Genomic DNA, 16,165 nt, shown 5'->3' on the forward strand with positions numbered 1-16,165 from the left:
GATGACAGATGAAAAAACAAAACCACTGTCAATACACTCCAACCGAGACTGACCACAACCACATTTGCCATTTCGTATACAAACTTATGCCCCGGGACTAGAGATCCACCATGCCACTGGTGGACTGCAATAGCCTTCCTCTGCCCTTTGACACAAATAAGAGAAACCACATATGATTGGCATCTACGTGCTAGAAAGTTCCAGGGGCAGAGGAAGGTTATAACCTTCCTTGGAAGGACCATGCTAGAAATTTACCGATGATTTTAAAATAGATAAATGCTGATCATAACAGAACTAACACATTAATCCCCATGTAACTGACTACTACTGCATTAAAAGTCTGACAATACATCACAGAAGTTACCGGAAAGGACAACCATCCTTCCACTCCCCAGCCAATCATCGAATATTTAGAGAAAACAAAAATATACACGTGCAGCAAATTTCAGGACATGGAATAGGAAAATGCACCTAAATATGCTACCACTAATGGCGACCCTCGCTTTCATGTTCATGTTCATGTTCCATCTCTTCTGCATCTTCAAACCGGTGATCATTGATTTGGAGCTGCACGTGCATAATTATATCATCACCAGAAGATGATCAAGATTTAAAAAGAAGCCAACGAGAGAGTTCAAATGGAGTACAAACTACAACTAAGGGCAATGCAATTTCCCATTTTAAACACGAGCACACAGTCACCATGAACATCTCAAAATATTTAATGCTCATATTTCACACCATAACACTCAACATACTGAAAGATAGTGTCATCAAATATTTGGCTGATATTTTACAAGTTCTTAGGTTCCTAAGTTCAATCATATAAAGAAGAAATGTCAAAAAGAATGGAAGAAAAAACAAATATAGAACTCTTGTCACTTTATCATGCACAAATGTTCAAAAGACCGAAAGAAAAACCAAACATAGAACTCTTGTCAATTCATCATGCAATTTAAGTACCATAATGATGTTTAATATATCCATAACATCCATAAATGTGATGCCAAAAGTGAAATCAATATGGGACTTAAAATGCATGATTAAATGAACATGCACTGGGATACCTCAAGCACTGTGCGAGCTAGGTCATGATCCCCATTTGAATGACCAATTGAACTTGTTGGATTTTGAGAGAAATTCCATTCAGAATCTTCCGCTTCTGTAGACACAAAAATGTTGCAAGAAAATATGGGTCAGTATGAGTGAAACAAAACTATTTTTCTGAAGGTATGAATGCTAAATGCTCTATCCCATACCAGCAGTTTCATCTGCCAGTTGATCGGCACTAAAGATCCAATTATGTTCTTCCTCGTTATCTAAATAAACATTATCAAATGCATATGAATCAGTAGCGATTTATTGGAGAATAATAGCAAGCATTGAAAAGCAAAATAGAAATAGAAATCATCTGTTTAAAACAATTGCAAAAATGGAGACAGCTCCCACCTTCAACTGGTTCAGGATTTAGCTCAGCGCACTCACAGAATACCTGAAACAAAGTATCCACTAAAAAACAAAAGAAAAAAGTTAATGTTTGATCTTCAATCATCAAACCTATGCCAAACATGATGCGAGAACAAGTTAAGCAGTAATGTGACATGAATATTGAATATGATAAGTCTATTAGAAAAGGAGTGCAGAAATACATTGGCTAGGGTCCGAAGGAACAAGTCTCATCTCCGTGACTTTTGACAAGTCTAAGGCATCACTACATTCTGAATCCGATCCTTCTGATTCATTTTCATCCTCTACAGTCTCAATCTTCAAATAAAACAATATTGATCAGAAACACAATGCACCAAGTAGTAAATTGAAAGTAAAAAATTGAGATGCCACCATATGCTATCAGAGAATAAAAAATAAAATCAGAGAAAGTCCACTGTTACATGCTCAATTCAAAAGTTGAAGGCAAATTCATGACCATGAAATTGTATTCAATCAAAACTAACTAGCAACAGCCAGAAAACGAAAAAAAAATCCCTTCCAAACTTGACAAAACAAAAGGCCTTTTCTACCCGCCATCCACCATTCAATTCCTTCTAAACTAAACCAGTCCACTTTTAGAATCATAATGATGATGAATAACACCCACAACATTATAGCTTTTCATTATCCACCAAAGATAGAGAAATATTAATTTAAAACATCTGCATGCATACATCTGATACAAAGGGTTAATACAAATCCATGACCCCATAGTTGCATTGAATGCGTATGTTTACCACCAATACCAACTACCAACAGCCCAGAAAATAAAATAAATAAAATCCACTGGTAGTTTCAGTCAAATGTAAACTCAATCCAACACAAAATTATTTCCTTAGAGCCATAATTATGATCAAAATTACAACTTACAAAAAAACTCAAAATCTAATTTGAAAAGAAGTACAAAGAAACTTACTTGAGTGTAGATACAAGGAGAAGGGTAAGCCTCAGGATCTCTTGAAACAGCATGAAGTGAAATAGACAAGAAATCAACTGCGTAACCTTTTGTCCTGTCCACATCACTTAACCACACAACTTTCCTGTAATAAAAAGAACAAAACCCCACTTCCCTTTTTACTATAAAACTTCATAAACTCAAAAAAGAAACAGAATTTCATAGCAGAATGGAACAAAAAAACAAGAGTAATGGATTGGTAGTATTTATTTACTTTGTGGAGATGTAAAGAGTGCCTGGAGATTCAGGGGACCCGTTGCCGATGACAATGGAGACTTCACGACACACGAGCATAAGCTCCTCGCCATTTTCGGTGTCAATAACTGGTTGTCCAGCACCGTCTCCTCTTCTCTCGGTGAATTGTCTTAAACCTGGTGCCATCTTTCTATTTTTTTTTGTTCTTGTCTGGGTTTGATTTCTAGTGTTTTTCTAGGGTTTTATTGAGGTTTTGGTTTGGGCCTTTTTTAGGTTTTATTTTTAGGGGTAACTTAGTAGTGGGCTTTGATGGAAACTTGAGAGGTTAAAGCGCAATAACTAAGACAAGGCTTCTTTTCTTTGGTTATCCAGATTATTCTCCTAAGCATGATCGTCTCATGCTCATTAAATCTAACGACAGCGTTTTGTGTTGCCTAAATCATGAAAAATCTGAAAGAGTCAACTAGATCTCGTCAAATTAATATTTTATTTAGTTAATTTAGATTAAACTCCGAGTTTATATTTTTTGAAGTCAACTTGTAAAGTTGAGCTGGGTTAATTGACTATACATCAAGGTATAGTATTATTTATAATTTACTTCTTCGTATCTCCTTTAAATTTAAACTCAAAATAATAACACGAGACAAATTCAAGAATGATCTTGATAAGCAAATTCAATTACCATTAAAGTCAAAGCTCAAGGGAAGAAGGGTAGATATATGGTTCGCTTGCCTGTCTTCCTTTCCAGTCGTGATGATGAACGAAAGCTGGGAATGTTTTTAAATTGATCTCCAGGCTGCTTGGAGAAAAACATCCATTAAAATGCAGTATACATATAAGAAACCTTGGTGATGCTGTTAGCATCTACATTCTACACCTCTTTGAATTTGTGAATATCAAAGCATCCCTCACGTTTCTTACTAAAACTCAGTCCCCTTCTGACAACCGCTACCGATGTGGTCGCCGATCTGATTAATGCTGATCATTTACATATTTTCCCTGTTATATAGTTGATTTGCTTTCTAACATCATTGCTCTCAACGTTCAGACGTTCCACCCACACTAAGCATGATCCAGCGTCTTGGATGCCCACCAGTTCCACCTCATTGAATTAAAAGAGGTCAGGGTTATAGATATTTTTCAAAATATTTTTAGCTTAAAAACATATCAAATAATATTTTTACTTTTAGCATTAAAATAATACAAAACTAAAAAATTCACAAATTTCCCAAACTTCAAATGTGCAATCGCAAACATCATGTTAATATACACAATGCGCAATCCCAATAACTGCCCAACATGAAGCTCTTCTATGTATTTGTTTGCGTTCACAGGTCAAATCATATTTTTAAATTATTTTTTTTATTTTAAATCATTTTTTAATGATTGATTTTAAAAATAATTTTTAAAAACTAAAAAAATATTATAATACATTTTAAAAACACCGAGCTGACAAAACATACCAATCTGCCACTATTATCAGCTTAAATTTGCAGCAGACTGGGTAGCAACGTCAAGCTATGATTCACACATTGTTTCTGCAACCTACTTGACAAAGATGAGAGGTCTAAAGTTGCAAATTTTATAGCTCAAAACAAACAGTATAGAAAAAAAAGTTAAAATGGAGTACAAAAGCTCAAGGCCAAAACAAAAATTTAAAGAAAAAATTGAAATCTAGGATCCACTACATCCTTTTTCCCAGTTAACATGATCTCCTAATGCTTATGAAACCATGCCAGAGTTCCACACGTGAAGAACAACTATGCAGGATGTCCCAAAACTGTGCCGCATAACATAACTATGCCTAAGCCACCAGAGTGCTGGCAGTGCTTGATTCGCTGCAAGAAAGAATGCAGAGTTACTATGACGAATATAAAAGTGGATAGGTATCCAACATTATTTGTGGCAAGAAAACCATACAGATAAATCTTGGAGTCTTGATTAAAGTTTGGTAAAAGTAGTGGGAGTGCAGGATAGCAATTAAAAATCTCCAGTAAAACATAGTGCTTTATTGGAAATATAGCATGAACCAGAAATCAAATGATTTCTTCAAGGAATGAACAAACTACCATGCACAAATACCAAGTAAAGCAATGACTAGTAATTTGCAAAATCTGGAGATACTAGTATTGACAAAGCAAGCAGGCTTACTATTTCCAGACAGGAGCAAGCTTCTTTGTCTTCTTGTAGTAGCGAGCAAGCCTGTGAATCCTGCTCTCAACAAGGATCAACCTGAACTTGGAATCCTTGTCCTTCCTGTTCCTTTCCAAATGTTTCCTGATGGCAACAGCCTTCTTGATGAGGTGGTACAAATCCTCAGGAATTTCAGGGGCAAGACCTATCCATACAAATACCAGCAGAACAATCAAATCATACACTAACATAGGCTCAGTTCGAGCTCCCCTCACTTGCCTAATTATAATTGACCTAACATTAATATATAGCCACAGCAACAAAAACAATGGATTCAGTCCCATTCCTTTGCCAAACAATGCACTCAATTCCACTGATCCCATTTGCTTACATTTCCCATCAACAATATGAATTTTATCAATTTTCAGAATGCAACCAAATTCTCTACACACAAATCAGCTACAAAATCCCAACAATAACAAAGAGATAAATACCATGAGCCTTAAGGATACGCAAGATCTGGTTTCCAGTAACACTCCTGACCTGAGCAATACCATGAGAATCACGAAGAATGACACCAATCTGAGATGGAGTCAAACCCTTCTTCGCAAACTTGCAGATGCTATCATCAACCTGAAACCATATCACACCAATAATTCCTCTCCTCCAGAACCCACTATGAAAATCCTAAGAATTTTAAATAACTGCCTTGTATACCAAAACTAGTTAAGAACCCACCAACAAAATGAAATAAAACAGTACGAGTACCATATCTTTGATTCGTTAAAGTAATAATTCTTTTGCTACGCGTAAACAATATAAAAAATAAACAATATGCTTATGATTAAAAATATATCCCTACAATGCGCTAAAAATACAGCTACGAAAGCTTAGATTAATCAGAAAATGTTTTTACAGTACTTACGAACTACGAAACCAAGCAAAAACAAGTGACTTGAGGATAAAGCTTACACCTTTAATCACCAAAACTGAATGATTCAATAAGATTAAAGAGAACAACAAATGAGGTTAAAGCAACTCACATCTTGTGCAGAAATTTTCAGCCAGCTTGGTGGGGTTCTCTTGTAGGGCAGGGCTGAAGCTGAAATACCCTTACTGCAAGATAAATCACATGAAGTTCAGTTTTTTACCAAGTAAAATCGTCCCTAAAGAGAGAAAGAAAGAGATTTGAGTGAGTGAGAGATACCCTCGACTGTGCATACGACCCATGGTGACGGTGATGAAGGTGGAGCTCTCTCTGTGTGTTTGTGTCTAGCTTCCTCTGCAACTAGCCGCAAACCCTAGAGCTTCCCTCTTGTTTGCATGTTTAGGGTTTGCACTTTATACATAATTAGCAGATAAATGGGCCTTAGCAATATCTTGATCGAAATTTAAATGTTGGGCCGAAGCCTTTTTAATGTGTCTTATACGTTTTGTGTTTGAGGTGAAATAAGGAGTCTAGGCCCATTTATTTTGGGCTTAAAGGCTGACATAACCCTGGATCAACGATCTACATCACCCTATATATATACCCGGATTACTCTCTGAATAATGTTAATCACTATTTTAACCAACTTGTTGAATAAATTAAGATTAAAAAGATTTTTTAGTTTTAATAGAAAAATTAATAAAAGCAGATCATTTAAGATGTTGTAAAGGTCCATGAATGGTATTAAGTATTTTGTTGAAGGTTTTGATTATCTATATTGCAATCCTTCATTTTAATGAATGGAGATGTATTCTTGAATTACCAAGTGCACCTGTCTTCCATGTTTTCGTTATTATCTATATTACAAGTACATTCTTAAAATACATTTAAAAACACTTTCAAATACAAAAACAAACGAAAAATATATGAAACTAATTTATCTTCGAATTACAAACTCCAAAAGAAAGAATTACTTTCAATATTGAGATTGAAACCCTCAAGGAAAAGGTTTAAATCCTAATGAATTTAACTTGTATGGTTAGTGACATTGAACTATAATAATTCACGAATTCAATCACTTTGTTTATATATATATACCTACCTTTCTTTTGGAGTGTGTAATTTGAAGATAAATTAGTTTCATATATTTACCTTTTTTTTTGTATTTGAAAATGCATTTAGATGTTTTTAAGAGTATATTTAATTTCAAAATTATCAATTAAAAATTTTTTTTGTGTGTTTTCGATGATTTTGATATATTAATATAAAAAATAATAAAAAAATCATTTTAATATAAAAAATACTTTTAAAAAATATCATACAATACAACACCAAACATGGATATATTCACTCTACTATCAAATATGCCTCCCATCAAAACTAGCAAATCTTTTCAAATATTCTTATTGGAACTTTCCATGAAAGTAATTGAAAATTCCACATGCTGGTTTAGGTCAAGTAGCAATCAAATTTAAATGCTGGACATGATGATGAAGCGATGCTGAAACTTAGGATAGTGCCCTAATTGCTATTTTTGTGAACCTTTGTGAGTGGTAGGGCCTGCTGCCTCATGCAAGTCCCCCATGAGTGTGGGCTCTAAAGTTTATTTCTGGGGTTCAAGGTTTCTGCATGGCCGTGCCATTGGCATCAAAAACACAACTTTATCATCCACTAGTCATGTTCTTCGTCTCAAAGATAGATGCTCTTCATTTCGATGTTGACCCCGATGCATCCCTTGAAAGTCCCCAGCCCCACCCTTTAATAACCACATTTTGAAAGAATTCCACGCCTAGTTATAAAATCTGATTGTCTGATCACACCCGCTAACTCACCACTGACATTAAATTTAGTTTGAGTTGGGTAGTTGGGTTTCATTTTGGACCGAATATTTTTTTTTATTGAAAGAACCGGCTTGTAGGTTAACTTGATCAATTAACCATTTCAACTTAATAATTTAAGTTATTAGGTCCTAAGATATATTTATATTATTCTCTAACATATTTTTCAAGTGAAAACTTTTTGGGTTTGAAACTTGTACATGCTTGCAGTATTTTGTGTTTAATTTTTATTTAATAAATGAGGATGGTAAAATTTGAATTCGTAGCCGTTTGATCATTAAAGCTCTAATATCATATTAAAAAATTATCTCAACCTAATAACTTAAATTTACAGATAAAATCCAATATATACTTTATTTTATTTTTTAGCATCGACCACCTTGGTATAAGATATATTTAGGATTGGGCTCTTCAATGTTCCTTGTTCTATTTGTCTTTGTGCATTTTAATGTCACGTAGATTTATTCATTCCAGGCTGTTTCACTTGTTTATTTTTTTATTTCGAGACAGCACATATTGTTCTGTGAGCATGACTTTTTTTCTCGTTATTAGTAGCAAGACTGTTCTTTCAAGCAGAGACTAAATCCATGTCATTTGATGTTTTTTTTTTAATCTTTACACCGACAAATAAAAAAGTTAATCTTCATGGGTCAAAGTTAACTTGTAAATGCCACCTAATTATTATAAAACCTAAAAAGAAAAGTTATGCAAGCCATGTTGTCGGATGAAAGTAACATAGTGCCAATTTCAAAAAAAATAAGATGCCTAGTCCTTCTGCAGGTTAGGAAAGTTCTGCAAAAATTACAAGGCAGATAACAAATTCCCAAAACACTTTAAAGATAAAACTAATGCTAAAAAAACCTAGTGTTATGTGTTTAAAAATATATTAAAATAATATATATTTTTTATTTTTTAAAATTTATTTTTAATATTAACTTCATCAAATAATTTTAAAAAATCAAAAAATAATAATTTAAATAAAAAAAATCAATTTTTTTAAAAAAAACGAGAATATGGCCACATAAACAAATAGTGTATAAGTAACTATTCTGTTTATAATATTTTCTGGCCAAAGAATATTTCTCACAGCCCCAAGCCCCCAACACAATAGCCAATATCATTGTTGGTCAGATATGGACAGAGACTAAACAAGAAGAATACCTGTATCTATTCATGTCTAAGAAAATAACACTATTTAATATAACATGTCATGATTTTATGGGTAAATGTAGCGATTTTGATTACTTTATTTATAGATATATAGTGAAGTTAAAAATAATATTTAAACTATGGATTACAACTAGGTAGATTGTGCAACCCCATGGATTCCAATCTTAAAACAATTATCCCAAAGTGTTTATCTTAATTTGAAAGAGGAATCAATCAATTTTATCCTTATAGGTCAGGAGAGAGATGCCCATTCTATGGTGTAAAGGACAAGTGCATGATCAAATTCTACAAGAATGGAGGATCACAATGCATGCATTTTGAACAAAGATTGGTCACATTCTAGAGTGTTTTCTTTTATATATAAAAAAACTAACACTCGTCACAGTAATATTTAATTTTAAAAGATGTAATTCAATTGGTTAGTCCCTAAATTTGCTTTCTAAAAGTTACTTATTTGAGTTTCATAAATCTCAGGACCATTGAAGGTTTACATAATCATTAGTTTCAGGATCCGTAAAATTAGTTGAGGTATGTGCAAGTTAGTTTGAACACTCACATTAATAAAAATATATATATATATTTTATATATATTTGACAAAGTTAGCTTTTTTATTGAGTTGTTGGGAAACATAAAAACTTCATTATTTCTAGCAATATAATTGATGTAAGCAACGAGTATAAAAAAAAAAAAAAGAAGATTGAAATAGAGTTAAAACACAAAAAATCTTAACATCTTATTTTATTTTTGGAAGAATCTTATTTTATTTATGAAATATTAATTTAATAAAGTCTATTTTTATGTAAGGTTTACAAGTCTTTATATATATATATATATATATATATATATATATATATATATATATAATATATATATATATATATATAGATATGAAATCAACCTTGTAAAGTATAAAAACTCATAATCCTAAAACTAAAAGGAAAAAAAAAAGATTGAAATAGAGTTAAAACACAAAAAATCTTAACATCTTATTTTATTTTTGGAAGAATCTTATTTTATTTATGAAATATTAATTTAATAAAGTCTATTTTTATGTAAGGTTTACAAGTCTTTATATATATATATATATATATATATAGATATGAAATCAACCTTGTAAAGTATAAAAACTCATAATCCTAAAACTAAAAGGAAAAAAAACTAAAAATCATAAAATCTAGAAAAAAAATAAAAAATAAAAAAAAATTAAATAGAGTTTTCAATGCTAATTTGAGTTCAATCCAACAATTTAATTAAAAGTTATGGTATCTAGACATTTATTATTAATTTATAAAAACACCTCTCACATCCTCTAATCTGATTATAGCGAATATTCATATGACTTCTCAATTTATACCAGCCCGATTACATTAGCAACTAAATATGCAAGTTATATTAACCTCAAGATTAAAAATAAGAAAGTCAACAACGTAACTCGTTAAGTCTTTTTTATTCTATTTGTAACAATGTAATTTAAAAATTTTGAAGTGATTATTTATTTCAAAAAGCACGTTAATTCTTTATATTTTAAAAAAATTGGTGCGTCGCTAAAAAAATCCACGTTCTAGCAACTATCGAAACTCATCCTTTTGTTGGCACATTGCTTGCAGAAACTCTCCGGTACATGTGGTCCTGCTGGTCACAAAATGTCATGCAGAAGAAGACTTGCATGTTATCATTGTGATGATGTCAGGAGGCCATTAATTCACAGACGCGAACAAGGTATACATGTAAACGATGACAAAAGAAGCACTAAACGGTAGTGGATCGATTAGGTAATTGTAACCTTGCTGTGTGGTGCCCTAGTTTCCACCATGTAAAATGATGTAGGTGTGTCGCAAAAGCGAGTATCTGAGTGGTCTTTTCTGCCATTTATGGTCCAGCTTTCATCTGCAAAATCTTCTTTTTCCCCCCTCTATCATGTGATTTTCTTTGGATTCTTCCTTTTCCACTGGTTTTTTTACTTGTCTTTTACAGCATAAAGTTTGTGTCCGGCTTTCTAAACATGGTTGTGAGATCGATCATGTGATCAGCCTCTTCACTTCTTGGCGAGGCAGGCAGAATCTATTCCTTGAAGCATCTAGCATATGGAAAGCACCATTATGCATCAGTGCTGGGAACCACTTTTTATGGGTTTTTTTTTTTTTTTTTTTTTTAATAGCACTGGCTAAATCTTACGAGTTGTGTGATTCTCAATAGCATAATACTCATTGACTTGTGCTGTTTCTTCGATTATTTTTTGAGCTTTGCTTTGGTCTATACTAAATAATTTTTGGGACAGGAAAAAAACAAGGCTTTGTCTTTTAGTTTTGTCTGAGGCTAAAAGCTAGTGCACTGTTATAAAACCTATCGTCAATTCCGTGATCCGTTCACTTAGGGCTTGGCTCGTGCATGGTTAGTGAAAATTGCACTTTTTATCGCAGCAACGTTGTTTTTTGGGGTTTTTTTTTTCTTAAAAGCTCGAGTTAATTGCTGAAGCACCAGCTGATGATCTTCAAGTTATTACGTTCTTTGCATTTTCAAAAATACATTGATTCTTTTACTTTGTTTCGTACTCAGAGCTGAAAAGCAGTATATATGTTTGAAAATAATATAAATTATATCATAAAATTTTATTCAAAAATTAATAATATAAATTATATTCTAAAATGTTATCTAAAAAGCTTAAATTTTTAAGTTGAGAAAAGTTCTTTAATATGATATCAGAATTTTGATAGTTAAGTGATCATGAGTTTCGAATCTTATCATTTCTATTTATTTGATAAAAATTAAATACAAAATAATATGAATATATATAAGTTTTAATGTCAAAGGGTTTTCACTTGAAAGTTAGAAAATATTAGAAAATAATACAAATATCCTAAAATCTTACCTAAAAACTTAAGTTTATGAATTAAAATAATTATTTGATAATATATGACATATCATACGTGAACAGGTTTCATGGAAGGCATGTTAGCCTTAACTATTTATAGCATTATTCCATGACATGAATGTGGATTGCTACGCAATCACAAACTGTTCTCCATAGTTTCACCTCACAGGAAACTTCTAATTGGTTGCTTTCTCAACAAATTACAAAATCTACAGCCCAAAAAATGCTCTGCAGAAAATTTGATAAAAAAAGAAAAAGAAAACAAAGTTGCAAAACATCGAACAAAAAAAAGCAGCTCAAGAAACCAAGAAATTATTAAGATATGCCCGAAGAGGGTCTAAGAACAATAAAAATAGCATTGAGACAGAGTTGGCAGTGCTCCCACGTATATATGACAATTAGCAGACACGGTAATAATAATAATAATAATAATAATAATAAAACATAGTTATGATATCAAATCTGGATATATAATTAAGGCTGGATCACAAGTTCAAGTAATGTTATATTATTTTGAAAAAGCAAAAACATAATTATGAGATCGGATCCGGATATATGAAAGGCTTGAGTCACAGGTGAATTCAAATTATATTTTTTAAAAAAATAAATAATATTATTTTGATAAAAAATAAAAATAAAATTATTTTATAACTAAACTAAATCCAGGGCAAGTTCTAAGCTGGTGGGTTATTAGATTAGCTTGCGGATTGGATTTTATAAACATACCAATAAATACTCCACAGACAATAAAAAAAAAAAAAACTATTCATGTTTTTTTTTTTGAATTTCTAGTAATTACTTAAGAGGTTATCCATAAAAAGAAAAATGTAAATTTAAAGTGCGAGAGAGTAATTAATAGTATCTTATAAGTTCTTTATTTTATATATTTTGAAGAAAAAACAAATAAAAATATTTATACTATTTTTTATAGGTTATAAATTTTATTTTATTTTAAGATAGACTTTAAAGAGTCAGAGCACCCATGGGTTATATTTCAATGTTTATTTTTATTATTATTATTTCAAGCCAGTTAGATTGAGGGTGCACTGCTGCTTACTATAAGCTTGTGCTTGCAGGATTATGATTTTTTGAATTTAAACTGGTTTTGCCTTGGGATGTTGAACTACGTTGACTATTTCAAGACAGCAGGTAGTCTATTACCAGGAGCCTAAACAGTACCGTAACTGACAACTCATAAATCATCACGTGGTACCGTTAGTATCCCAGACTCATAAATTTCAGGTCTGAACCCATAATTATTAATTTTAAAAGATGTAAGATTAATTAAAAATATATATAAATTAGCTTGAATATTTATATTAATAAAAAAATAAATTTATCAAAAAATAAAATAAATTTATCAAGCACTGGTAAAACTTTAAATTTACTTTTAATTATTATAATTTTAAGTTTTTTTTGAGCTGTTAAAAATTTATATAATTATTAATTTTAAAATTTATATGATTAATTGAGGTATATATTATTTATATTAAATAAATGAAAGTTGAAAAAAAAAGATTTATTAACTGTCAAATCAGGAGGTTGCATGCCAACATAGGCTTGGTAGCTTCTCATAATTTTGCTCATCCAATAAATTTTGAATTTCGAATGTTATCTGTATCAAATATGGCACGATTACACGTCAGATCATAGTTATTATTAAGAATATCTCTCTAGCTTCCACTTCAAAAATATTATCTATAAACAGTATTATTAAACTGATATGGTACACTTTGATAATTTAAAACCTAACCGAGCTAGATTTTAAATTTGTTATTGCAGCAATGCTGTGATTTTTTAAATTTTATTTTATTTTATATTTTTAAAATTTTTAATGCGTTAATATTAAAAATAATTTTTTAAAATAATATATATTATTTTGATGTATTTCAAGTTAAAAACATTTAATATTATAATATAAAACACTACTTAAATTTGATAAAAATTAATATCATTATATTTAATCAACTCGGTGAGTTAGTTCAAGATTTACTCTACCCAATCATAACCTTATTTAACCATTTTTTTTTTATATATAAAAAAGTATATTAAAACAAAATTATTTATTTTTTTAAAAAAATCTTTAAATGTTACAGTTTTGAAAAACTCCACGAGTCCAGGACTCGAGTTTCAAGTCAAAGTTTGGATTAGATAGTTTTAAAGAAAAGAGCTGTGTAACATGGATACAATGTTTTATGTCAAGGAAAAAAAAACCTAGGAGTTTATATTATTTTGATTGAAAAACAAAATTCTACAAGATTCTAAGAGTAAATTAATCAAATTATTTTATTTTGTTTTATATTTATTACCTCTTGGGAATATTAGATTAGGTTAAGGTGAGTTTGTTTGGCAGTATAATTGTAGTTGCTTTTCAAATAATTTTTTTGTACCAAAATACATGTTAATGATTTTTTTTAAAAAAATTTTATTTTTGATATCAGCATATTAAAATAATTTAAAAATACTAAAAATATATCAATTTAAAAATAATAAAAAATTAAAAAAAATAATATTTTTTAAATATAAAAACAAACATGCCAGAAAATCCTAGCCTTATTCCATCGGTTTTGTTATTCGCCACCATCACATCTCATTTCGTGGCTCTAAATTATTTCTCTCTCTCGAATTACAGGCGAGGTTATATCATGATGTTGTTCAATCAATATCATGTAATCATCTCCTTTCCTTAATTTTTTATCTTAAAGTTTTAACAGTATATCATACAAGGGAATGTCTATGCCATGATTAAACAGTGTATCATTACATGCACCTTCTTCCCTCTTTTGTTCCCGTTAGGGTATAGATTTTATGATCAATTTCGACAAGGAAGTTTGATAAACAAGACTCTCGTAGCTGAGAATTTAAAAATATAAGTTTAAATTATAAGTGGTATAGTTTAATTGGTTATATTCTAAATTTACTTATCAAAAATTACTATTTTAAATTTTATAAACCTCGAGATCACTAGAGGTTTATATAGTCATTAATTTCAGGATTCGTGGAATTAGTTAAGATACACATAAACTAATTCAAACACCTATATTAATAAAAAAAATTAAAAATACAAGTTCATAATAGTTTTTTTTTAGGATTGTGCTTGACTAATATTGATAAAAACATGTTTGATTATAAAAATAAAAATAATTGTATATATAAAATAAAATTATCTATATATAAACAATTTTAAAATAAATATTCTGTCTTTTCAAAATATAAGATATAAAAAGATATGTCATGTCTGTCTCTAGCATCTCATTCTTTTCGAGACAACAACCAATGAGTAATTATTATTTGGCAGCTATTTTTTCATATTTCATTAATTAGGAGACATATTTTATTTGTGAAGATTAAGTGATGACGAACATTTTCACATGCATGCTAATCATTTCCATTGTTTTTCTTTTTTCATGCGTGTTAATCACTCTCAATAATTATGTTATTACTGTTTGCACTCTTGCAATTTGATTGTAAAGTGCCTCTTGGTAATCACACCATATATGCTTCTTACGAGAAGAATTGAAAAGGGATAAAAGATGATTAGTTTATATATGATATTTTTTTAAATAGGTTGTTATTTAAAAATATGTTAAAATAATTTATTTTTTTTAGATTTTATTTTTATTTTCAATATCAATATTTTTTTTATGTGAATTTTATTTTATAAGACTATGTTTATATTTTTCAAATAAAACTTCTATTATTGTCTATTACTCTCTTCGTAATTATGCCAATTTCTCAATGACGAGCAGAAAGAGCAGGAAGAGAATGATACTTTGTTTTTGTGTTATAAAAATATTTTAAAAAAATTAATTTTTTTTATTTTAATTAATATTTTTTTAGTTTTTTCAGATTATCTTAATATATTGTTATTAAAAATAAATTTAAAAATAAAAAATTATTTTAATATATTTTTATGTAAAATATACTTTAAAAAACAATTATAATTTCAAACCCAAATTAGACAGCTGTTGCCAATCACCAATACAATCTCTCGCTCCAAACGAACTAGAATGCAACTGAGCCTCCATGAGATAGTAAGACACCATACTCTTTCAAGAAATCCAACTAATCAAACGGCTAGAAATCAAAATTCACATTTAGGCTCCGTTTGTTTGCTGGAAAATAGTTTTTTTTTTTAAAGTAAATTTCAGGGAAAGTATTTTTTGATATTTGATAGTGTAATGAAAAACGAGTTGGAAAATACTTTCCAGTGTTTGGTTATGTCATGAGAAAATGAGCTGGAAAATAATTTATTAATATTTTATTTTTTTCAAATTTATTAAAATAATGAGAAACAAATCTTACAAATTAAAAAGTTGAATGATAATGAAATTGAAAAAAAAATATAATTTCATAAATTATCTCAAATAAAATAAATAATAATCAAAATAATAGAGATCAAATCTAAAAAATTAAAAAAAAATAAAAGATGAAGAAATTAAAATAATAATAATAATCAACATTTCATAAAATTATTTCAAATAAAATAAGTAACAATCAAAAGAATGAGGACCAAACTTGATAGATAAGAAATTTCAATAAAAAAATGATAAGAAAAAAGCAAATAGCAATTATAAAAATAAGG

At 29.9% G+C, this 16,165-nt stretch overlaps 2 protein-coding genes across 2 annotated transcripts; both read right to left on the reverse strand.

Annotated features, from left to right (window-relative positions):
• Positions 1-295: 295 nt before the first annotated feature.
• Positions 296-2,878, reverse strand: LOC118060599 (chloride conductance regulatory protein ICln). The gene is made up of 7 exons (XM_035073833.2): positions 2,658-2,878; positions 2,405-2,528; positions 1,650-1,764; positions 1,450-1,509; positions 1,260-1,319; positions 1,068-1,162; positions 296-567 (listed from the first exon to the last, which is right to left on the reverse strand). The coding sequence occupies exons 1-7, from the start codon at positions 2,822-2,824 to the stop codon at positions 487-489; spliced, it is 702 nt and encodes a 233-aa protein (XP_034929724.1). The 5' UTR covers positions 2,825-2,878; the 3' UTR covers positions 296-486.
• Positions 2,879-4,202: 1,324 nt separating this feature from the next.
• LOC118060598 (small ribosomal subunit protein uS15) lies at positions 4,203-6,120 on the reverse strand. Its single transcript, XM_035073831.2, has 5 exons — positions 5,979-6,120; positions 5,815-5,887; positions 5,266-5,404; positions 4,790-4,976; positions 4,203-4,476 (listed from the first exon to the last, which is right to left on the reverse strand). The coding sequence occupies exons 1-5, from the start codon at positions 5,999-6,001 to the stop codon at positions 4,443-4,445; spliced, it is 456 nt and encodes a 151-aa protein (XP_034929722.1). The 5' UTR covers positions 6,002-6,120; the 3' UTR covers positions 4,203-4,442.
• Positions 6,121-16,165: the final 10,045 nt, after the last annotated feature.

This window comes from Populus alba, chromosome 12 (assembly GCF_005239225.2).
Source record: "Populus alba chromosome 12, ASM523922v2, whole genome shotgun sequence".
Taxonomy (NCBI): Eukaryota; Viridiplantae; Streptophyta; class Magnoliopsida; order Malpighiales; family Salicaceae; genus Populus; species Populus alba.

Bases quoted from the DNA above. Each gene is read 5' to 3' on its own strand.
- LOC118060599 (XM_035073833.2), bottom strand. From the start codon at position 2,824: ATGGCACCAGGTTTAAGACAATTCACCGAGAGAAGAGGAGACGGTGCT. The intron at 1,765-2,404 runs GTAAGTTTCTTT...TTTTATTTGAAG, and splicing joins CTCCTTGTATCTACACTCAA to ATTGAGACTGTAGAGGATGA. The intron at 1,510-1,649 runs GTATTTCTGCAC...TTTGTTTTTTAG, and splicing joins TCCTTCGGACCCTAGCCAAT to TGGATACTTTGTTTCAGGTA.
- LOC118060598 (XM_035073831.2), bottom strand. From the start codon at position 6,001: ATGGGTCGTATGCACAGTCGAGG. The intron at 4,977-5,265 runs GTATTTATCTCT...TTGTATGGATAG, and splicing joins GCGTATCCTTAAGGCTCATG to GTCTTGCCCCTGAAATTCCT. The intron at 4,477-4,789 runs GTAAGCCTGCTT...TCTTTCTTGCAG, and splicing joins CTTGCTCCTGTCTGGAAATA to CGAATCAAGCACTGCCAGCA.